Source organism: Triplophysa rosa, linkage group LG1 (genome assembly GCF_024868665.1).
Source record: "Triplophysa rosa linkage group LG1, Trosa_1v2, whole genome shotgun sequence".
Lineage (NCBI taxonomy): Eukaryota > Metazoa > Chordata > Actinopteri > Cypriniformes > Nemacheilidae > Triplophysa > Triplophysa rosa.
Window position 1 is genome coordinate 37,579,766 of NC_079890.1, and position 23,411 is coordinate 37,603,176.

The 23,411-nt window shown below is 38.9% G+C and overlaps 2 protein-coding genes across 2 annotated transcripts in view; one reads left to right on the plus strand and one right to left on the minus strand.

The window, feature by feature from the left end:
• Window positions 1-11,931: 11,931 nt before the first annotated feature.
• mettl4 (methyltransferase 4, N6-adenosine) lies at window positions 11,932-16,884 on the minus strand. Its single transcript, XM_057335753.1, has 8 exons — window positions 16,498-16,884; window positions 16,323-16,388; window positions 15,735-16,092; window positions 13,960-14,029; window positions 13,300-13,474; window positions 13,127-13,227; window positions 12,975-13,060; window positions 11,932-12,823 (listed from the first exon to the last, which is right to left on the minus strand). Exons 1-8 carry the CDS (start codon window positions 16,735-16,737, stop codon window positions 12,633-12,635), a joined length of 1,287 nt encoding a protein of 428 aa, XP_057191736.1. The 5' UTR covers window positions 16,738-16,884; the 3' UTR covers window positions 11,932-12,632.
• Window positions 16,885-17,543: 659 nt separating this feature from the next.
• The window catches only part of smchd1 (structural maintenance of chromosomes flexible hinge domain containing 1), a 44,916-nt gene continuing 39,048 nt past the window's right edge, over window positions 17,544-23,411 (plus strand). Inside the window, exons 1-8 of the mRNA XM_057334951.1 lie at window positions 17,544-18,436; window positions 18,604-18,679; window positions 21,267-21,425; window positions 21,502-21,584; window positions 21,965-22,098; window positions 22,397-22,511; window positions 22,971-23,090; window positions 23,173-23,339. Of these exons, the coding sequence (XP_057190934.1) occupies window positions 18,275-18,436; window positions 18,604-18,679; window positions 21,267-21,425; window positions 21,502-21,584; window positions 21,965-22,098; window positions 22,397-22,511; window positions 22,971-23,090; window positions 23,173-23,339 (1,016 nt within the window). The 5' untranslated portion in view covers window positions 17,544-18,274. The remainder of the gene's footprint in view (window positions 18,437-18,603; window positions 18,680-21,266; window positions 21,426-21,501; window positions 21,585-21,964; window positions 22,099-22,396; window positions 22,512-22,970; window positions 23,091-23,172; window positions 23,340-23,411) is intronic.

Sequence of the window (23,411 nt, forward strand, 5' to 3'; positions counted from 1 at the left end):
TGGCGCCAGCTAGAATGCCGGCTGGACAACACATGGCACCAGCTGGATGGCCGGCTGGACAGTACATGGTGCCGGCTAGAAGGCCGGCTGGACAGTACGTGACGCCAGCTGGAAGGCCGGCTGGACAGTACGTGACGCCGGCTGGAATGCCGGCTGGACGACACATGGCGCTGGCTGGATGGCCGGCTGGACAACACATGGTGCCGGCTGGATGGCCGGCTGGACAGGACATGGTGCCGGCTCGACGGCCGGCTGGACTGGACATGGCGCCGGCTGGATGGCCGGCTGGGCGGCCGGCTGGGCAACATGTGGCGCCGGCTGGATGGCCGGCTGGACAGTACATGGTGCCGGCTAGAAGGCCGGCTGGACAGTATGTGACGCCAGCTGGAAGGCCGGCTGGACAGTACGTGACGCCGGCTGGAATGCTGGCTGGACGTCACATGGCGCTGGCTGGATGGCCGGCTGGACAACACATGGTGCCGGCTGGATGGCCGGCTGGACAGGACATGGCGCCGGCTCGACGGCCGGCTCGACAGGACATGGCACCGGCTGGAAGTACCGAGCCGAGTCGTACTAAACCTGACGGTACCATGCAGTGGAAAAGCGCTCACTCACCCTAAACGGTACTTCATCATTTATTAGAAATTTCTCGGTGTGAGTTATGTATTCTCTTTGTGTACTTACTGCACAGTGTTGGGAAAGCTACTTGGAAAACGTAGTGAGCTAAGCTAACAGTTACTCTACATTAAATGATGCTTCACTACACTAAAGCTACCAACTGGGAAATGTAGCAAGCTAAGCTACAGAAACATGGCAAATGTAGCTTACTACATCTAAAGCTACTTTTTAAAAGTTAATTTTTATTTTAAACCAACTTCATTCCAAATCTCAGTGATTAATAAAACTGTCAGTCAAACAGATAGGCAGGCATAATTGTTCAATTCAATAATTTATTCAACAACTGTTCCAAATCGATTTGGTAACAAAAACAAACAAACAAAAACATGTGATCCACAGAATAACAAAAGTTTAAATGTGTGTCAAGAGTGTAAGTTCATTTGCCGGAAAATTTGTAAGGTCATTTACAGCTCAGCTCAAACCAAAGAATGAAGACCTGCCCCAAACAGTACCAACATGGCAAAAAACATGTCTTCTAAATATCATCCGAATAACAAATATTTCTAAATAACATCGTGGCCACGGCGACTCGCCTCTCGGGAGCGATACCTCTCCGTCCGCACTCACTGTCTGCCATCATTCCATCAACTAAATTTCTCACGTGTCAGCCAAAGGATTGGTACATGTTGTCACCGTCCGGAGCTGTAGGTGGCGGTAACGCACAAAAAAAGCTTGTTGACAACCGCCGTAAAACAAGAAGAAGTCACCGGTTGCTGATCCAGGATCAGATCAGTGGTCCTTAGTAGTTGTATTTCCAATTTGAGCTTTACAAATGCTTGGGAAATGTAGCTTCTGTGGACGATACCGCACTACTTGATCAAAAAAAGAGCTTCGCTACCGAAAAGCTATTTGATTCAGAAAACAGCAACGCTACCACCGCGCTACTGAGAAATGTAGTTAAACTATTAGCGTCACTACTTGTAGCGACCCTACTGCCCAACACTGTTACTGCAAGTGTCTTAGGTTAAAGTGACTGATACATTCCATGAGGAAATGTGTCTTTGACCTCCAGCGGTGTGCCGCGGGGACACGCCAGACAGCGTTCAGAACCCAGACGAATTTTATTTTGTCAGACGAAAGAGCTGCATGGGGTCGGAGGTCAGCGGGACTGACAAGCACATCTCGCTGAGTGGCATTCTGGGACATTTGGGATATCTGCCCTACTACGCAGAAAGTAAGACCCATGTCAGCTCTGTCGTCACACTCCCAAACACACATGGGTGAGTATTCACATACAGACAGTTTAAAACAAATTTAAGCTTCGACATCGTTTTAATGATGCTTCTTTTGTCTTCTCCGTTTGCAGTGTGAATGATGTGTTTAAATGCACTCTATCCACTTCTGGATTCGCTTTGAATGACTCTTAAAGCATTTAATTCCTATTGATCTGTCTTCATGTAGTGATTCAGCTCACTGTCCACAGCATCCCACGGGTGATTAAAAACCATGAGCTGTCCGTCAAAATTCAATCAGTGAGACGGTAGGTTATTAGCCCTTCAGCCCCACAGATTTTTAATAAAGTTTATTTGAAACATGAACAACCAGCGAGTGAACTGTGCCACTCAAGAATAATGGAATCTTACTGAGGTAACTCTTTGTTTGTCACCCTGAGGATTTTCACTAACGTTGTCTAAATTACAATTGATCTATATTTTTCTTACTTTTTGAGTGTTCACTTTTCAAATATTTGTACTTAATCAGTGTTTTTACTTTGGGTGTCAAGCTGTAAAAAAGATGATAAATAATACTTCATGAAGTTGATGAATGATTTGAGTGTTCTGGTTCACAACGCTAAGATGCTGTGTCAAATTAAACCGAAAGTTTTCCTGACATCAACACTCATCATACAAACATCAACAATGATGACAATCATCAGACAAATTCAGATAAACAGATGAACAGCAATGCATGCTGGGAGTCATGAATGAGTTTTGTACTAAGATGTTACCCAGTATGCCTTGCAGCATGAAGCTTTCTTTTGTTGAATGTCACTATTGTTGAGTTTCATACACTGATTCTTGATGTCTGATTGATTCACCAATTTAAAGGTTTTGTGTGAGTGTGTGTGTGTGTGTGTGCGTGCGTGTGTGTGTGTGTGTTTTCTGTCAATTCAAAGAAGTATATTAAGCCATACCACTGCTTTAATCTCACACTGTAGTGTCACACAATACTCATAAATCAATAACACAATGCACTCAAGAGCAATTATTTAGGTAACTTCACGAAGACTACAATCATTATCACCGGATCCCAATGGATCTTTCATTGCCTCAACAATTGTATTTTAGCTCACTGTTATAACAGAGAATGAAAACCTAACGTTAAAACACAAGAATCAAGAACCCAACTAAAGCAAATACTGATCACAATTATGATGGTTTGTTGAAACTTCTACATTTTTTCAACATTAATTGCGGTTGCAAAAGTGATGTTGATTCAATGGGAACATTTTCCATTGGCAGCCCAGAATGAGATTGTTTCACAACAATAAAAAGACTGAAAATCTGAAGTTGCACTTCGGCTTCATGTGACTTTGGTGAAATTGCTAATTTCATCCACTTTTTGACCATTTTGAACGTCTTGACCGTTTCATTTGGACTCGGTCTTGACTTGGACTTGAACCTCTTTGGACTTAGACTTGACTTGGACTCGAACCTCTTTAGACTCGGTCTTGACTCGGTCTGGTGTTGGACAAAGGTTGACTTGACTACAGCCCTGCCGTACAGATGCTTGAAAATGATGTTTACAGTAAAAATACTGTACTGTCCACCTTTAAAAAAAGAACATTTTGGAAGAGATTTACAAATGGTGTCTGAACGTGTTTAGGGTAAGTGATGTATTCAACAAATTAGTTTAGACCACTGAACTTGGGCATTTGTTTCTGAAATCGGGTTTAGAGTTTTAACAATTGAGGAAAAACTGTAATAGTAGTAGTAGTAATATGTGTTAATGTATAATAAAGTGTTATAAGGCTTTTTGTTTTGGTGGTCTTTGGATTAATTGGAAGTCATTGGGGGGCCCTGAGTCTTAAAAGGTTGAAAATCAGAGAGAGAGAGAGGAGGCGTTCTGTCCAGCAGGTTTGATCGAGCGGCTCTTAAAGCGTTTTTGACGCGAGCTGTGGGACAGACATATAGAGAGCAGCTCAGGGTCTGCGTGTGAGTGTGTGTAGGTCAAACCCTATGTTCTATCTCATCATCTACACTAGCAGTCTGGCTACTTTTATGACCCAGATGGTCATGGCTAATTTATTTAGACGAGTTTTCATTTGAATTCAAGGTCGCACAGGCGCTTGTACACAGCCGAGTGAGTGAAGTTCTTTAACACCTCTGAGTCACGAAGACCTTTGAGGTTTGACATCTATGATTTACTGCTGAACAATCCAGAGGTTCACATTGAAAAATGTGCTTATTCTGAAATCTAAATACAGATAAATGCAGGCTGTATATGTTCTTTAAGTCATGAAGCTTTATTTCTAAACATTTGCACATGTGCCGTTACAGCAGTGTGCAACACTCACCTTCTATACACTGATTTCTACGTCACAATTCTGTCCAAAATAAACTTAAACGTTTGGAAAACACAACAGAAGTAACAATTAATTTAAACACACATGTGAACTAAAAACTTATCGCGCGCCTAATAAGCTGAAAAACGGGTTATTTTAGATGGTCATTTTGACTGTGAGTCAATGGCGCTCTCTGTCAGTTGGGCATACCAAGATGGCGGCGCGATCGCTTCCGGTGGCTTCACCTCCTGCCGTTGCTTTAGCGTTCTTGGCGCAATCCAGTCATTTATATAGATCAGTGATCCAATCGCACAGCATGGTCGGTGTTGTAAGAGTGTTTCAAAACATTGAAATGCACTTCATTTTATGTTTCTCTTATGAAACATCTACAATCCACTTTGAACTGGAGAAAAGCCGTGACAAATCTATATTATAGTTTTTACACCGATGAAACTGTTTCATTATTCCAGATTTTCAGAGGTCAATTGTTTGTTAATTAACGGGTTGATTCACATGAAGCGGTCACATCACAGAATTATGTTCGAGTGGGGTCCTGTTTTCAGTTCTCGTCTGGTTTTTAGGTACTCGTGTTGAGAGCAGAATCTCACACTAATGCACAGACACACCGAGTCAGACCTTTATAATCGCTGTCACTCAAGAACACGCAACACCTGAGAGAGAGAGAGAGAGAGAATTAAACATCCACGCAAAAAATCCACTTCATCATCATCATCGTAATGTGACTTTAATGCTTCTTCTAATCTGATTTTTTCAAAGAAATGTATTGAATTCTGTAGAATATGGATTTAATCCGGTAAAACATTTGAAGTAAAATCTATGTTACACTCTTGTTGGTAACAGAAATTATTCTTCGTCAAAAAGGACAGTTCGGCCCAAAACAAGTGGGTTGTAGGGTTTTCATCATCACTGGCCCGCAAGCTTCTCTCAGCATCCATCTCCACGTCCTGGACTTCTCCTGGTGTTCCTCTTTCACATCACGTCTGTATCTTGAGATTGAGGCAGATGGTCTGGTTCTTTATTAAGCTTCTCTGATCTCCACCACAGACATCTCTGTGTGCTGTGAATATATACACACGCATAAACATCAATCAGAATTTCACAAAGCGTCTTCTGGCATGCTGTGAGCTCCTCTGTGTGTGTGAGATGTTTCAGTCATGTGGAAGCTGCCGTGGGTTTCGCGCTACTGTGATTTAAACATATTGACTAGATATAGATATCGTTTTTCTTTAATGGTGATGTTAAAATAGTTTCTCATATCTTTTTTGGATAAAATTATTTTTGAACATGTGAAATGTATTGTTTCTTGCACATGTTGAATCTGTCTTCTCCCACCATTCTATCACTCATTCCTTCATTTAGTTTTTTTTTTCAGATGGGTTGTGAGGTGAGAGGCTGTTACAAGACATGCCGTGTCAGTAGTTACTCACGACTTTGTCATCAGTATTGTGACTCCTGTGTGTTTTTCTACATTCGGTCTTCATTAGTAATGCAAGGTCAAACCTTCCTGACCGCCATCAATTGAAGCGCACACTGAGCAGCCAATACTGTTCTCGCCCTCTGTGTTTCACCTGTAGGAGAACACCTGCAGTCGTAAGATCTAGAGATGTACTCCAAAGTACATGACAGGCTTCACATTTTTGTTCACAGCACGGTGCCATAAAAATATCTTACGATACGTTACCAGCTGAAATATCACGATACCAAACAGTATCATGATGCTGTGCAATGTTCATAGTTGGAATCTAAAAAATATACCTGATTTCCTTAAAGATGACACGCCGTTTCTGCCAATCTCATGTTAATCTTGAGTACCTATACAGTAGTATTGCTTACTTCGTATCTTCGAAAAGTATTTCGTTTGATCAAATTTATAAAAGAGAGATACAGCTGTGCGATTATTTCCAGAAAAAGACGAGCACCTGGAGACGTGCAGGGACACACAAAACTACAGCACGAGCACACAATACATCATCGCATTGATTCACTATAAGTTAGTGTTGTTTACATTATACACGTACGCGCCGATTGCCAACAAAACACAGTCATGTGACTTAGTTTGACTTACCGGGTGCGGTTCATGTTCACGATGCGACCGCGTCATCTATCAGTTTTGAACGATCTCCAAATCACCCAAATGCAGTGAACAAACAAACACAGCTAAACTTCCGTCAGCCAAGTGAAGCGGCATTGATGGGCGTGCACTCTCTCAAGCTGGCTGGTTGACGCGTCGGGCGTGCTCTTTTTCTCACGCTCATGAATAGTGAATCGAGCACAGAAATACTACTGCATACGTTCAAGTCGTTTTTTTTACAAGTTGACCATGTTAAGCTTGAGAAGCCAGCACGTTTAACAGTGTAAAGAAGTCAGAATGCATGAAATAGCATGTTACCTCCGCTTTAATACACAAATCTAAATGAAACATTTTGTATTTACTATACACTCTAAAAAAATGGTGCTACATAGCACTAAAAGTGGTTCTTGGCTCGTAATCATAGGGTAACCACTTTAAGTGCTAAATAGAACCATAACTTGGTTCTTTTCAAAGGTTCTTCAGCGGTTCTTTGGGATGACTGAGGTGCTATATAGAACCTTTGAAGAGCCATACAGGGGTTAAACAGGTTCTTTATAGTCATCCTAAAGAACCTCTAGAGAACCACTGAAGAACCAAGATATAGTTCTGTATAGCACTTAATGTGATTCCCCTATGATTACAAACCAATAACCACTTTTAGTGCTATATAGAAACATTTTCTTTAGAGTTTAGTACCTGTAAACTCTATTATACTGTACATTACTATTTTTGCAGTATTAACTATATTAATTGGATAAATTGTAGCAAATACTATAGTATACTTGAATATTTACTACAATTTTTTTATTTATTTTGTCTACAATTTTTTTTTTAATTTACTGTAGTAACTTAGATTATTACTATTACGGTACTATCGTTTAAAGAAATTGAGCCGCATCGCGGGTATTTTTAAACTTAAGCAGCGCGATGCTATACCGTAGCACCGGTACACCGTGCAACCTACTGTATAATTTAAATGCACAAAAACGCATGTATATACTTTACATACAAATACCAATGAAATCACCCTGGATGGAGAAGTGTAAAACATAGCAGCAACAGTAAAATATATAAAAATATAAGAGTCAAAATATAGAAATTTCTCAAGGCAAAATACATGGACACACTAGCTAATGTGTGCCGTCTAAAGTTAAGTGAAATGTGACTTTGCCTCTTATTAAAGTTATACATTTGGGATACTAAATGTGAAGTCCGTTTCTCTCACTGCCATACATGCATGTAAATATTATTGGTTAAAAACTGTTGTTGTTGGTTTGCCCTTTGGCTGAAACACATCCTGCGGTTCTTTGTCATCATGATTAAAATGTTTCGAGCGATTGACAGCATCTCCAAAGAGGAAAGAGGCGAGAGAAAGAGCTTTAGAAAAGAGCGAGACTGAAGGTCGACTCTCAGAGCCCCACAGGACTGTATTGTGCCTCCACCGAACAACAGCCACAGTAAAAGAAAAGAGATGGAGAAAGAAAAGTAAATGTGATCATAGCCGTGACATTCATAAGCGACGGTCACCGACTCCTACACATTTAATGTCATTTATGGGGTTTACAGTTTCTGCCAGTTCAGTATGTCGACTCATAACCCATATTCAACCAGTGTGAGTGCGTCTTACATTTACATTTAGTCATTTAGCAGACGCTTTTATCCAAAGCGACTTACAAATGAGGTAAACAAAAGGACAACAACAAGCATAAGTGCAATAAAACTGGTCTCATATAGCCTACCACAGTATACAAAGCTATATATTTTTTATTATTATTTTTGGCTAGAAAGTGTAGAAAAGAGATAGAAGTCAGATCTGATCAGTCAGGTGCTGACGGAAGAGATGTGTTTTCTAACCTAACCCTAACCAGATTTTAAGTTGCTTTAATAAAAAAAGCAAGCACTTGGGTGCCGTAAGTGTAACAAAACCAACTTCTGGCTAACTCCTAACAATAAGAGCTATATTTAGCTTATTTAGTGTGTGTTAAAAATAACAGCTATATCAGAAATATATCTTACCTGAAACAAACTTAATTCAATTATGGACAGTGGTTCCACATAATGGAAACATGTTATCTCTACTTAAATGCTTTTAGTAGGATGAACTTAATTGATTCAAGTTATTTGGACATTATTTGGACATGGTTGTTTAAGTTTACTCAGTTCAGTTGAGTTCATCATACATTAAGTATTTGAGTAGAGACAACATATTTCTGTTGTGTGGAACCACTGTCCATAATTTAATTAAAGTGATAGTTCACCCAAAAATGAAAATTCTGTCATCATTTACTCGCCCTCAAGTTGTTTCAAACCTGTGTAAATGTATTTGTTATGTTGAACACCGAGAAAGATATTTGGAAGAATGCAATTTTCAGTTCTGGGACATCATTCACTACCATAGTAGAAAATAAATTATTTTTGAATAATATATGAAGAATTTAGGAAAGCAAACAGTTCTGTGGCACTTTTGACTGCCATTGTAATTGTTCCTACTATGGTAGTCAATGATGTCCCAGAACTGAAAATCGCTAAACTTCTTCCAAATATCTTTGTCTGTGTTCATCAGAACAAAGAAGTTTATACAGATTTGGAACAACTTGAGGGTGGGTAAATGAAGACAGAATTTTTATTTTTGGGTGAACTGTCCCTTTAAGTTAGTTTAAAGCAGTTTCAGTGTATTATAATTGCTACATTTTCATCAAGCGGTTAATGTCCAGTATGTCCAATGCTGATATGAAAATGAAAATGCTAGATGTTGAAGTCTTTAGGACTTTTAAAGTTTAAAGATGATATGTAGAGCACATCAGTCTCTGTTCTGTGTGTGCATTGACCTGAAGTGAATCAAACTCAACCAGAACTGTTTTGTCAGAACTGATATCATACTGCTTACATTATTTTCCTGTTTATTACCGTAAAGCTGAATCAGTCTGTATTTGATAAAAGTCACCTGCAAATAAAGGTGACCTAAGAGTGTTAAATGTGTAAATGTAAGTGTGGTGGTTTCTAATGATGAAGGGCAGCAGAATCCGCACGATCCTGAATGTATAACACGATCTGCTGTCACTCACACGTCACAGCTTCACACCCATTCAGTCATTCTGACAGACATCTATTGGGTTTTTCCTCTAACGTAACATTTCACGTCCACGTTTCTTCAGATAAATTGACAGAATGTCAGAAGCCACAGAAACGCAAGAAGGTTTCCAGAAAATAACCACAAATGAACTGTAAATTGACTATTCCAAAGACTTTTACAACTTGACGAAGGCTGATTTAAACACACTTATGCGTCATATCATGCAATATAATATACAACAACTTTGAAACATTATCAAGGTTTATTTATATGCAGAAGCATGCGTTTGTTTACCAGGGATTTGTTATTTAAAGTGTGTGTGAGGATGCATAAATATCTGACCAAAGAGTGAATCGTCTGTAATCTCGCTTCTGCAAAACAACGCACAGTAGTTTTTATCTTGGTCAGTCACAATTGAAGATTCCACATTCGATGCCCACTGATCTTCCATAATTTGTCTTTTTTATGCAGTTTTTTAATGCGCGCTAATTCTTGAAGCTAATCTCAAGATTGAGTTTGTTTACTTATGTCTAACATGAAACCCTGCAGTAACACATGGCAAAATATGTTTTTATAATTACACAAAACGTGACACCTTTGATTTATGACCAAATATAAAATTAATGAATGTGAAATAATTCAGTTGGGTTTGATGTGGATTCAAGGTCGAAAGGAAATTGCAATGTCTCTCTCATCCTTTGAAATATCAGGAGCTGTCTGTTACATTGACCTCTTCTTTCTCACGTACTGAAACTATTCAGAATCCTGCTCTATTCATTCCAAACGTCAAAACACTGTAGGAACATTCACTCAGGGAAAAATAAATGATGTGTGAAAAGTCATATACAACATGCAGAAAATAACATATAGTAACTGTAGTTAACTGACCAAATGTAGTAAATACAGTAGTATACTTTGGTATTTACTACAGTAAACTGTAGTAAATTATACTGAAGTGGTATATTATTTGGAAGTATATTTATTACCACACTTTAATGTATAGGGCAGTATTCTGTAGTATTATTGTAGTATAATAAATTCATAAACTGCAGTCAATACCATAATATTTACTATAGTAAACTGTAGTATACTGTGGTATATTAAATGGATTACTACAATTTCATAACATACAATATTCTGTGGTATTAACTATAGTGAATTGATAAACTGTAGTATACGTTTGTATTTGAAACTGTTGTTTTATAGTATAATGTGGAATATTATAGTATCTACACTTGTTAATATACAGTATACCATAATATTCTGTAATATTTCGACGAGCTGTAGAAAATACTGTAGTATAATATTTACTATGGCAATATGGTAAGGTTCAAAACATTGTAGCATCTAGGAATTTTACTTCAATTTACTGAGGAACACTACTTTCTCATATGGTAGCCTCCAAAGATTATGCTAATTTTATACATATAGATTTTCTGCATCTGAAAAAAATGTTCCAGTGTCCCCCCGGTGAATCTTGGTCATTTTCATAATTGAGTGTGCATTATCTGTAACAGTGATGTCATGAAATGTGTGATGTGGTGAGCATATAAACAGGACAATAAACAGTGATAATTTACAGTGTGATGTGACCGGAGTCCAGAGAGATGAACATTCTGATGATCTGTGACTCTCAGCTGCTGATGTTGAAGGTTCAGACGATCGTGTGTTCATGTGTACAAAAATAGTAACATTCAGTCTGAAAGGTTATGATCAATTCTGTCAAACAAAGAGGCTTTCTCGCTTTCCAGTCATAAAAACAGTATTAACCCTTTTTAATTTTACAATTAGTAAGTTTTCCATATAGTGAATCTTCTAGAAGATGTGTTATTTTTCACTAAAGGGGCAGAAGTATGGGTGACTTTATGTGTACAGTAACAATATAAATGGGAACACGCAGGGAGTGCCAAGGTCAACATGTGCTTCCCAGGTAGACCAACCTCAGTTTCCATAGAAACACACAAAGATGTAGAGGTCAATGTGGCTACCAAGAGCGACATTCCAACAGGCTTTCAAAAAGATCAATATACTGGATTTCCACCTACGGTTTGAAAATACCTTTTTAGCCTTTTAAGTTCTTTAATAGCTTATTAAATGTGTGCATAATGCAATATTTTACTATTAATACTCTAGCTTGTGATGGACTTTCATGCATAAATTCAATAAATATGTGATAAATCAGCTTTGGGCTCAACACATCTTAACATCATCTACAATCCACCTCTCTTTACTATCACCTCTTGAAACGCTTTAATGCGCAGATGCACATATTCAAAATGGATTGAACTCAAGCTCAGATAAATATCGTTGAGATTTGCATGAAGTCATACGTTTTCTCTCATTTTGCACGATGAAGTCCAGCCAGATCTTACCGACATCACACCAGCAGATGGCGCCAGAACCCACCATTAAACCCCAGTCATCAGGTCACAGCATCTTTTGAATTATAAATTATATTAGATATATTTTTGTTTGTGTTATCAGGTTTTTGTGTTAATAAAAACAACCCAACTGCAGTTTGATTGATATTACTTGGAACTCACAATAAAAAACATGATTTTCGAAACCTTTTAATAAGGGAGTTATCTGTTTTTGCAAATCAACTCGTTTATTAAAATGTTTATTGGCTATGAGTCGTACAATATGTGTCTGGGGTAAAGGGGCATTGCAATTGACATCCGATAAATGCATGCAGCATCCGATCAACTGTTTTATAATTGCATGAACACTGGCCGCATAAAAAAAAAAGATGTTTCAAAGGCAGTAACTACAAAAAAACAATGACAGCAAACAGGAATAAGATCAACATATTTTATCGGTTACAAAAAAGCTAAAGTTCTCCAGCAAAGTCTGAAACTTGAATTCTGAGAAACTGAAGTTTAAAACAAATTCATATACAAATTCCAAGCTTAAAACGACACGCTTTTGTATAAATCAATTTTAAGAAGTAAAAAACTGTATAATGGCATTAGAAATGGAACATTTGGAACAATAATATACTGTACATTCATACAAGACATCAACGCTTATGTCCTAAACAAACACATTCTGAATGTCATACTTTCATAAAAAAATGTCCACTGAATGTAGTTCAGATGTGCTAATTTCATTTCCACAAAGATGATATCAAACTTTAATAAAAGCTTATTCTAATCTGTTGTGCAAGGTTGTCAACAAAATCTGATGCTTATGGTACACGATGTTAGATAAAGTTCAAATTAAATTGCTCTACATGCTCTTATGTCACTTCTCTTTACATTATGACACTTTTATTAAAGTGTTCATTAACAGAATCCGGGCGTTGCACCTGCGGTCTCAGACGTGCCGTGTGGATCCTCGACTCTCCGTCTGCTAAAATAACCGCTGTGCTGGAACTTGATGACCTCATTTCCCCAGCTGGTCCAATCAGATTGGAGACTTCGAGCAAACAACTCCAAACACTTAGGATCGGAGCCAATGTAAGGCTTCAACACGGCTGAAGAACAGACACAGAATCAACTCGATTACAAGTGCAGACATTTACAATGAATTCAGAAATACCTCAGTCTTAGTTTTTCTTTGGGCCGGTGTCAGTTTTGGACTATCTACGCTTGGACTACTCATGCTTATTTTACGGGTGTGTGTACCTGACAGCGAAGGTTTATGGGAATGAAGGATTGAGGGGACGCTGAGCAGAAGTCTTTGACGTGGAATCTCATCCTGCGCTGAAGACCTGAAACACAGAGTTGTGCTAATCACAGTTTATAAACACAGAGAAATGGACTCACGCATACGATACCTGACAGCGTCCTCTGCGCGATACCTGCCGAGCACCAGCACTTCATAAGGCTTCTTGTGTTGGGAGTCCAGGGGAAACACAAACTCACCCGTCCGGGTCACCTATACACATTCAGCCGATCAGCCGTCACGGCCCCACAGGTTTGGGCAAGTGATCGGTGTGTGTGTTTGTACCTTGACCCAAAGCCACTCTGCTATCACTTCCACTCCCCAGTGAGGGTAGAGCTCCTCTCGGACGAAACGCAGGTGCTGTGCCCGGTTAGTTACCCACGTCACCACCACACAACCCGGAGAGGCCAAGGCCGGCACGGGAAGCTGCTTGATCTGAGAGGACGGCAGGGAACTGTACCTGTCAATGAGTTCAGTTCATAAGACATGCCATTATAACAACTAAATAATGTGAATAATTGTGAATATCAAATCTCATTGAAAATTAAGAAGAATGCGTCAAAGATGGCCATTTTTGTCGTCTTTGTCATTATTAAAATGCCGGCAGCAAGTAACACAGATGTGGAAAGAGACGCGCGAGTGTGAGATGAATTAACCCTCAAAAAGAATGCGAAATATGTTGTATGGGGGTGGTTTGGCTTTCAGAAAACAGACACGAAACAACAAACTGAAAATATAAATGGCAAGAAGTCAGTTGCTGTCTCTTTCATCAACTCAGGCAGCAATAACATGTGTTCATTTAAATAAAAATAGAGGTAGCGTGCTTTTTATTTTAAAGGGGGCAAAAGAAAATCACCTCTTTTATTAATTCTAGAGCAAAAGCAAAAATATGAAGACATACAATAAAATCATCAAAATATGGATATTGAGATATCAAACCATCACCTGTTGCTTCTTTTTACCGATTTGTTCTCCCATGGTGGATCAAGGACTATAAGGTCATATTTGTCTCCATCTGCGGGCGAATCGAAGTAATAACTCTCGATTAATATACAAAAGTAGTCAATGACAAGTTACAGGGATAGTTCAGCCACAATGAAAAATGAGTCATTTATTCCCCCTCGTGTCGGACGAAACCTGTATATGACTCTTTCTTCTGCAGAACACAAAAAAAGATATTTTGAGAAATGTCTCAGTGGTTTTATGTTCATACAATATAAGTCAATGGTTCCAGTGGTTTTTGGTTATCAATGTTCTTCAAAATATATTTTTTGTGCCCTGCAGAGGAAAGTAAGACAGGTTTAAAATGACATGAGAATGTTTTATTTTTGGTTATACTATCTCTTTAAGAGGAACCTTGGGTTTAGAGAGATGTATGGCTTAATATATTAACAATGGCACTGACTTTATAAATGTGAAATTAAAAATCAGTGTAACTGTCACAGTATTCATAAACTATGAAAAAATATTTTTACTCGGAGGCCGCCATTTTTTGCGTCAAAATCCGTGACGTCAAATGGTTGCGACCTTAACCTGTTCACTTTCGCTACAGAGAAGCACACACCATATATAACAGTAATATATGACACGACAAACATAAGATTAGATACAATACACTATATAATACACAGGGACAGTAGGTGGCGGTATGTCACATTGACACAAGCCAGCTTGCCTGCCATGAAAGAAGACTGCGTTCAGTATTAGACGTCTGTTCAAGGTAAACATGCATGAAATCATAGCTTTAAACGACCGTCTTTAAGACAGTTAAGACTATTTAAGACATCAGCATCCATCATTATCGTATACTGTATAGATTAGGAGAATATACTGATAAACACAATAATAAGATGCTTGCGGTTTGGTTATTTATTCTGTATTTGAGCACACGTGAATATTAGCCCCCGTCAGCTAATGACCGAGAGAGAAAGACAATAACGTTAGGCTACTGATGTTGAAAAGTCAAAATCTGGATAAAATGCATTTTATAATGGCTAAAAACATCATGTATATTTTAAATTCGAAATGAATTTGGTTATTAATATGTATGTTCGTATTTTTTCTGACCAACAATATTAAAATGAATGAAAATACACCAAATAGCGTCTTTATTATATATTTTTTTATCCTACAGCACCTTATATTTACTGAAGAACTGATAAGTGTGTCGGTGTTTAGTTTGGCTGCCTGTGCCTGCAACCATTTTACGTCATCGAAAAGAACATGGCGGCCTCCTTAGGTTAAAATGAGTATTACTTTTAGGGGTTTTTTAAGAATTGAAAATATTTTATGTTTCTAACGACAAATGTTAGTAGTGTAAGGCTATTACAACATATTAAGCCATACATCTCTCTATACACTGGATTACCTTTAAGGCCCGGTTTTTACAGAAAGGGCTTAGTTTAAGCCAGGACTAACCCGTAGTTAAATTATGATATTTAAGTAGCTTTTTAAAAAATGTTTATGTGAAAAACATTACTGGAGTGCATCTAGAGACAAAACAATTGATATATTTTACGTTATTGTCAGTTACGACAGCTCAAACTTTCATTTTAGTCTGGGACTAGCCTTAAGCCTTGTCTGTGAAACCGGGCATGATGTCTTTAATTGAAGGCCGTTTTATACAACACAATAATAAATAAATCACATAGTAAACACATACATAAAACAGATATTTTTAAATGAAAAATAAAAGATCAATAATGATAAAATACACTCACTGTTGACTAGTGGATGTATGTGTGTGATGTCAGACATCAGAAAGTGGCTGCGAGGGGGCAGCAGATACCTCTCACTCATTAATGTGACCTCATAAGTGATGTCATACGGATTCTCTGTGATGTAATTGAATAAGTCAAGCGGTGCGTCCAGGTCGTCTCTGTTCAGTGTCTGCACTGGTGCCGGTATCGACTCATCTGTTAACGGAAGCTGTTTGGCCATGTCACAGAATGCAGCCAGCTGGCACTCCTGGGCCGGGACGGGTTCAGAGGTCACCGAGGGCAAAACTTCTGTCCAGTAACCACACCGATGGCCGGCTTCCACAAGAGCCCGAGAACCCTCCAGAACCACTGACTGAATCTGTGAAAAGATCAATATTTGTGAAAGAGACGTCCTCAAGGATTACTACTGGAAAGCAATTCTTAAGGGCCAGTTCATCCAAAAAATAGAAATTATGTCATCATTTATTTGCCTTCATGTGGTTCAAAACCTATAAATGACTCAATGCAACACAAAAAGAAGATAATTCGAAAAATGTCTGAAATCCCTTTCCTATGGTTTGAGGAAAGGCAGAATAAATGTGGTGTCACCTTTTCATGATAGTCCTGTGCCTTTATCTCTCCAGTATTGAGATCAGACTTTTTTCTCTTGCGCTTCTGCAAATAAATACAAATTCATCGTACAGCACATTTCCACCGATTGTAAAACAAGGGTTCACGGTAGGCTACATGATTAATAACGTTATTAGTAATATGCGATGCCCACCTTTCGTTTTTTCAGATCAATTTTTGCATTCTCGCCATTCTCAGCACTTTGCGTATCTGGGTTTTTTAAAACATCTTGTTTAACTTGAATGTGAGGCTTTAATATATTAAAATATTCCCTTTTAAAAGTACATTTGAAGTATTCTGCCTTAGTCCCATCACAGGCACAAACACAACTCTGATCTTTGAGCGAGCCGGAGTCTAACAGCCAGCCCCAACTGTTGACAACAACGATAGACATTAATATAATATAGTCAAAATGTTCAAAAATCGCAGGAATTTCTCCAGAGAATTTCTGTAATATGCTTTATTTGACAACCTGCACGTGAACGACTGCACGCCGCCATGTTTTTTTTAGTTGCGTCACCATTGTTTTGATTCATTGTGCCGACTCGACTCGCGTAAACGGTTCAGTCGAATGAATCTTTTCAAAGGCTGGTTTGATCATGTTATAAGCATTAATGTTTAAATATGCGATGTGCTGAATTATTCTCACATTATCTTACTTAAAAGTGAATGATTTACTCAGCAAGTGATATACAGTATGGTCGTGCAGGTGACAAATATTTACTTTTGAAATCCAATTTTGTGTAACATTTTATTAATTTCATTTGTAGTTGCGATAGACACAGGATTATGGCCACATTAAAGGTGAAATAAAATCACGAGGTTAAAGTCGTAGTATTTTGAGAATAAAAATTACGAGAATAAAGTAGAAAATTAGTATAATGCAGTATAAGTTTACACATTTACTATAATAAAACCTGTGGTAGATTTTCATAAGAGCAGGGCTCTGCTTGCCCTGTGTGGTTTATTAATAATGAATGTATTACATTTTTATCTGTTCACATCACTCCAGACGCATACACGTCAATCTCGTAATTTTGTCTTAAATTCTCTTTCGTATTTAGTTATCTTTCAATGTTTGTGTCTATCCATAAGAAAAAGTCGATACAGACTTTTAACCTCTATCAGCTCCTCACTGCAGAAAGCGAGATCCACGGGGCAAGGTTGGATCCAGATCCAGGCTCCTCCCATTGCATTGTGATTGGACGACACTGGATCCAGTCTCCTCCCACTACGTCTTGATTGATCGATTGGTGGACACGTCATACTCGTGTTGTTGCTCTACCATTTCCGCATTAAGTCGAAACTAAAGTTATTAATTTGACAGAAAAACAAACTAGCTGAATACAAACTTTATTTACTAACGCGTTTCTAATGACATATTTTAGTAGATTTAGGTTTAGGGTAAGGGTTTGGGTTAACATATTTAACTGTGATCATTACATACAGGCGTACGCTAAATTATGATTACATTGATAAGAGCAAACGTTGGCGACCACGGTATATAAAGAATATAAAGTGGGCGGAGTCGGATCTGGATCCAACCACGCGCCCTGAATGTTGTGTTCTGCAGTGAGGACCGTCTCCTATGTTGTCCATACTGCATACTACAGAGATAACACGAGTAGTACACAGAGCGCTACTCTGGACACGCCCTGTGTTTTGTCAGCGCGTGGATCTTGTCAACAGTCGATCATCACGCAGCTCGAGCGTCATGACGCTGCTGAAGTGAAACGGAATTCATGAGGCGCCAAAGTCTTTGAATTCGCATGTCCACGCAAAATATCGCATTCGCGGACCATTAGATGCGTTGACATCGAGCCTCAGATCCGCAGCCGTGGATAAAGATGGCAGAGGTGCAGCGGTGAGCTCGCGGAGGGTGAACGCGTATTTCAGATATCGCTGATTGGCTGCTCTGTATCGATACGAACATGGCGGAGGCCGGAGCGGGAAACGAGCCCGGCCACCGGGACAAAACGCACCAGAGATCGATATTAGTGTTCGACTGTCGTCCGGACAGCAGCGCTGAGGCGCCGCGGGCTATAGACGTCGCGGGCATGGACTACGGCTCGTTCCTGCAGGCGGTGAGGCGGGTACGAGCAAGTGTTTTGTTTTATTGTGTTTACCAGTCCAGGGTGACTTACGTTACCTGTGTTAAACAAAAAAACATCTGTTTGTGTGACTGATTAAGCGTGGCTGATAACGCGTTTAAACAGCTGGAGACGGCGGTGTCATGTTTTTTTCCTTATTTTTATCGCAGGAGTTTTCATTGTCGAAAAACGAAACTTTCGTTATCAGCACGACTGACAGGAGGCAGGTCGATAAAGAGCTTTACAGTAAGACATCTTTTTACTAGCAGTATAAACTGTAAATATAACAATATATTATAATACCTACAGAAATATGCTAACATAAGAAAATGGTTTTAATAGGAATTGTATTGGTTTTAATGTAAATTTATGGTCTCTCCCTGTTGAAAAAAAACAGCATGTGCTGGGTAAGGTATGTTTTGATGCTGGTTTGACCAGCTAAGGACTAGCACAGCTTAAACCAGCATCAAAACATACCAAACCAGCATATGCTGTTTTTTTCAACAGGGTTTTAATGGTTAACATTAAACAATGGTATTTGAAATGAAAACTACTAGTATTTGTATTGTCTTCTGTTTCAGTAGAATAGTAAAACGTATTTTTTTACTGATTTCTAAACATTTTAATTAAAACCAATAAGAAAGTTGAAAATGGTATAATGTACAAGGTACAAATTTGTAATAATGCTTAAAATGATGATGATAACGTTAACGTTAACTCTTGGTTCGATTGGACCTGTTTTCAAGATTTTTCTTTTTTAGTACATTAAAAAACAAACAGATAGCACCTTTTTTGTAAATATACTTATTTGTAAGAGGTAAATGACCAATATTAAACATCTTTGTGTTTCTTGATTTAGAACACAAATAAGGGTTCACTAGATTTGCGAACATTGAAAGAGTAATAAACACATGAACACAATGCAAGGGCTAATGACCATCAATACTGTTTTATTTAGTGCGTAACTTGATCATTTTAAATAGAGCTGCACGATTATGACAAAAATCATAATTGTCAATTATTCACCTCGATATTGTAATTTCGATTAATAGATTTTATATTAAAGCTTTAAAATGTTTTCAAACTTTCTGTGAAGCAGCTGCATGCCATATTCTTTACATAAACATCCAAAACTAAATAATATAATGTAAAAAAAACAATTAATTACGGGAGTTATGTTGTTGGTAAGACACTTAATTTTAAGGTCTCTGTTTCGCCGCTGTACTCTGTGCCCAAACACAGAAATTAAAGGGCACATATTTAGCAAAATTCACTTTTATAATGTGTTAAAACATTAAAATGTGCCCACAGTGTCTGTAAACAAGCAGCCTAAACAGTAAAAAATGTGCTCACTCCTTTTTTAATAATTTGCGTAATTCAAAAACCCTGTTGGTAAAAGCAAAGATTTGAATTCTGCCGTTAATGTCGTCACTCAACGGCAAAGCCCGCCCAGCAGTGGTGACGATCTGCCCTAGTTGCTTAGACACAGTCCCATGTGGGAAGTACAACAGTCGCCATTGTTAGATCGTCACTGGAGCTACACAATGTCTGCGCCACGGAGGGAACTACAGTTGTTCTGTATTAGGATGTACCGACCAGCATAACTGTCTCCATAGACTCCCGCAAGGTGAGTTACAGAGCACAGCATGGTTCAATTTCATTTATGAAGGCAATGTCCCGCTGAGAATCGGTAAAGTATTTCACGTTTCCGCCAATCATTTCACGCCGGACTGCTTCACGAATGAGGGCGAGTACAACGCTGGACTTTCAACGAGGTTGCTACTGAAACCGGGAGCAATACCAACACTCCGTGCCCAGTCCTCATATCCAGCAGAAGCAGTAACATTAAGTATCACACCTCATATTGTTGCTGATTAGTCTTTCAAAATTGCCACTCTTAATGTGCTTGTTATCGCACTATATTGGTAATGTTGCTAACAATAGAAGTACAGCGTCTAACTGTATTTATTGACGCTGCCCTCACATGCTGTCGGGCTTATCGTAAACAATACGTAAAGTAAGTGTGACAGTACATGATAGAACAACGTTGAAAGCGTAGTATAACTGTAGTAACGCTAAACTATACCTGCTCGACCTCCATGCAGCATTTATTCTCTGGCTCTGTATCATTTTACTGCAATTCCCACACGAGCACCTGCACAGCGATTTATACATTATCATGACGGACCATGCTAATGCTTATCGATCACTTGAAGAACGTTCATTTCACAATAACTGCAAAATTACAACTAACCATTCGGAAACGTCCTGTTCCATTCTTAAGGTTGTCACTTCTTCTTGTGTCTCTCCATCAGTCTCAGACTCCGGTTCGTACATATAGGGCTGAACACCACTAACAATTACTGACATTTTGATGTTTTGTTTTGGCTGGTACGCATCAGCACGAGTTCCTGAAACTCCACCCTCCTCTGGAGAGGGGGCTGGGACGAAAAGCTCATTAACATTTAAAGAGATAAAAGCCAAATCGGTGCGTTTTTACACGCACTCAAAAACGGGCAACTTCAACATTCTATAATAAATGATCCGCTGGGTGTTTTGAGCTAAAACTTCACATACACACTCTGGGGACACCAGAGACTTATTTCACATCTAGTAAAACCATTTGAACAACCTCTCCTTTAAGGCAAATGGGTCAGCTGTAATCGAGGCTTTTGGCGATTACCTGCATGTAATTGTTTTGCCCGTAATTTTAATCCCGATTAGTTTTTCGATGAATTGTGCAGCCCTAATTTTAAATGTGCTGTCCTCCATAAGCTCCAGCCGATGTGGTTTTACTGGAAAGTTGATGTGTGTGTGTGTTGTGATGCTTCAGATGAGCTGCTGGATGGGAAGACCCTGCACCTGTTGCAGTCTGTGGATCAGGAGCTGTCTGTGGCCACTCAAGAGCGCATCGACTATCTGCCCCACTATCACACCCTGGTGCAGTGTGGCATGTATGAGTACTACGCTAGCGAGGGACAGAAAGCACTGCGTAAGTTTATGTGCTCACCTGTGCTGGGCATACACGCACATGTTTTGTGCCAGTATAATGCTTTTTTGTGTTGCAGCCTATGCGTTTGCCGAACTCATCGATAATGCGCTGTCAGCCACGGCAAACAACACCGGGAAAAGGATCATTGAAATCAGACTGGTGAGTGTTTAATGTCTTGATCTTATTCAGTATCCGCTACTGAACGCACTCGAACACATCTGCCCGAGCTTATGGTAATAGAATAAAGAAAAAAGGTGTTGTGGATGTTTGCCAGTACAATCTTTTCTGAGTGCAGAATAAAATGTTTATAACATTGACCCTTGACCCTGTCCACCATTTTGGATGAACTGAAAAGCATTATATTCAACTATTATATTCAAGTTAAATGCGTTTTTGGACAGGATTCGTTGCATCTCATATAGCAGCTCATTGCATTACGTACCAGAAATACCTTTTGATATTGTGATGCATGAGGATGACCTGCCATGTGTTATTTGTAGTTCAGCAGAGGTTTTCTCCTCTCTGTCTGTTTGTTTTAGTTGTTTGATGAGGCTCAGGGAGGACCTGCCGTCGTGGTGATGGATAATGGATGTGGAATGACATCTCAACAGCTGAACAACTGGGCTGTTTATCGTCTGTCCAAATTCATACGAAACAACCGCGTATCTGAAGGGTAATGCTCTTCCTAACTAATACATGTTCTCTTGCCTGTTTTTTTTTTATGATGATTTTGGACCGATCCATAATTCTCGCTGAACCTGATAGATTTCCAATGCTAAAGGGTTTAAGAGAATTTTGATGTAGTCAATTTTTTTGGCACCAGCACCATGAATTTTTATACATATGAATGTGTAATGAGTAATAACTGAGGTTCATTAAAATACACGCTGTATGTGATTCCTCATAAGTCAACAAGTGGAGAAGTCGTGGCATACGGAGTAAAATAATCTCTCTCTCTGTTGTCACCGCAGCGATCACACCAGTTACGTTCGGCCCAAAGCTGTTCCACGCAGTCTGAACAGTGACATCTCATATTTTGGAGTGGGTGGCAAACAGGCGGTGTTTTACATTGGCCACAGCGTCAGGGTATGTTTGCATGCTCCTTATTCAAAACATCCTGTTCAAATACTGAGGCTGTTCATTTTTTGGCGCAGTTCCCCTTTAACACCTGCAACAACAAAGGAGACAATTTTTTTTACATGTTTTATTTAGTGTATTTGAGATACAATCTTTCAAATAAAACATAGTGGCTGTAAAAGAAGGAATAATGTGTGAATTATCATAACAAAAGTAACCATAGAAATAATGACAAAAATAATATTAACGTAGGTTAACATGTATATAAATAAAAAAGGACAGAGACAAAAACATATATATATAAATATTTTTTAATGTGTTCCTGTAGCTCAGTTGTGTTAGCAGAACAATTATCATGGCTTCCATCCCCAGAAAACACACATTCATTCAATGAACATCTTGAATGTTTTTTTTGTTCATATGCATGATTGTAAATGATATCCATTTCATGTAATATTTGTATTTCAGATGATCAGCAAACCCACGGGTTCTCCCGATGTTCATGAATTTATCATGTCCAAAGAAGACTTTGAGCGCAAGGAGAAGAACAGAGAACACATTTATTCAGGCTTTATCAGGAACCGAAAGGTCAGAGGAACACATCTCGTCTCACACGTCATCGCTGGTGTCTGGATTTAGCTGTTAAATGTACCTTCTCGCTCTTTCTCAGCCTGGTGACTGCACGCATCTGAATGTGAGCGATGAGCAGTTTCTGCGCTCCATTGTTCTTGAGGAGGAAGGCAAAGAGAGTTTTACTGCCGTCGTCATAACTGGAGTCCAGCCAGAACACGTCACCTACCTCAAACAGTACTTCCACCTGTGGACCCGAGAGTTAGCGTACGTCTTCCCTTTCTCTTAAAGAGATTTCATTCTGAAGTCTTTCAAAAACCTACATGATTTTTTTGCTGA

Bases quoted from the DNA above. Each gene is read 5' to 3' on its own strand.
- mettl4 (XM_057335753.1), bottom strand. From the start codon at position 16,737: ATGTCTATCGTTGTTGTCAACAGTTGGGGCTGGCTGTTAGACTCCGGC. The intron at 16,093-16,322 runs GTGACACCACAT...ATCTTTTCACAG, and splicing joins CACAGGACTATCATGAAAAG to ATTCAGTCAGTGGTTCTGGA. The intron at 13,475-13,959 runs GTGATGGTTTGA...ACTCATTGACAG, and splicing joins TCGGTAAAAAGAAGCAACAG to GTACAGTTCCCTGCCGTCCT.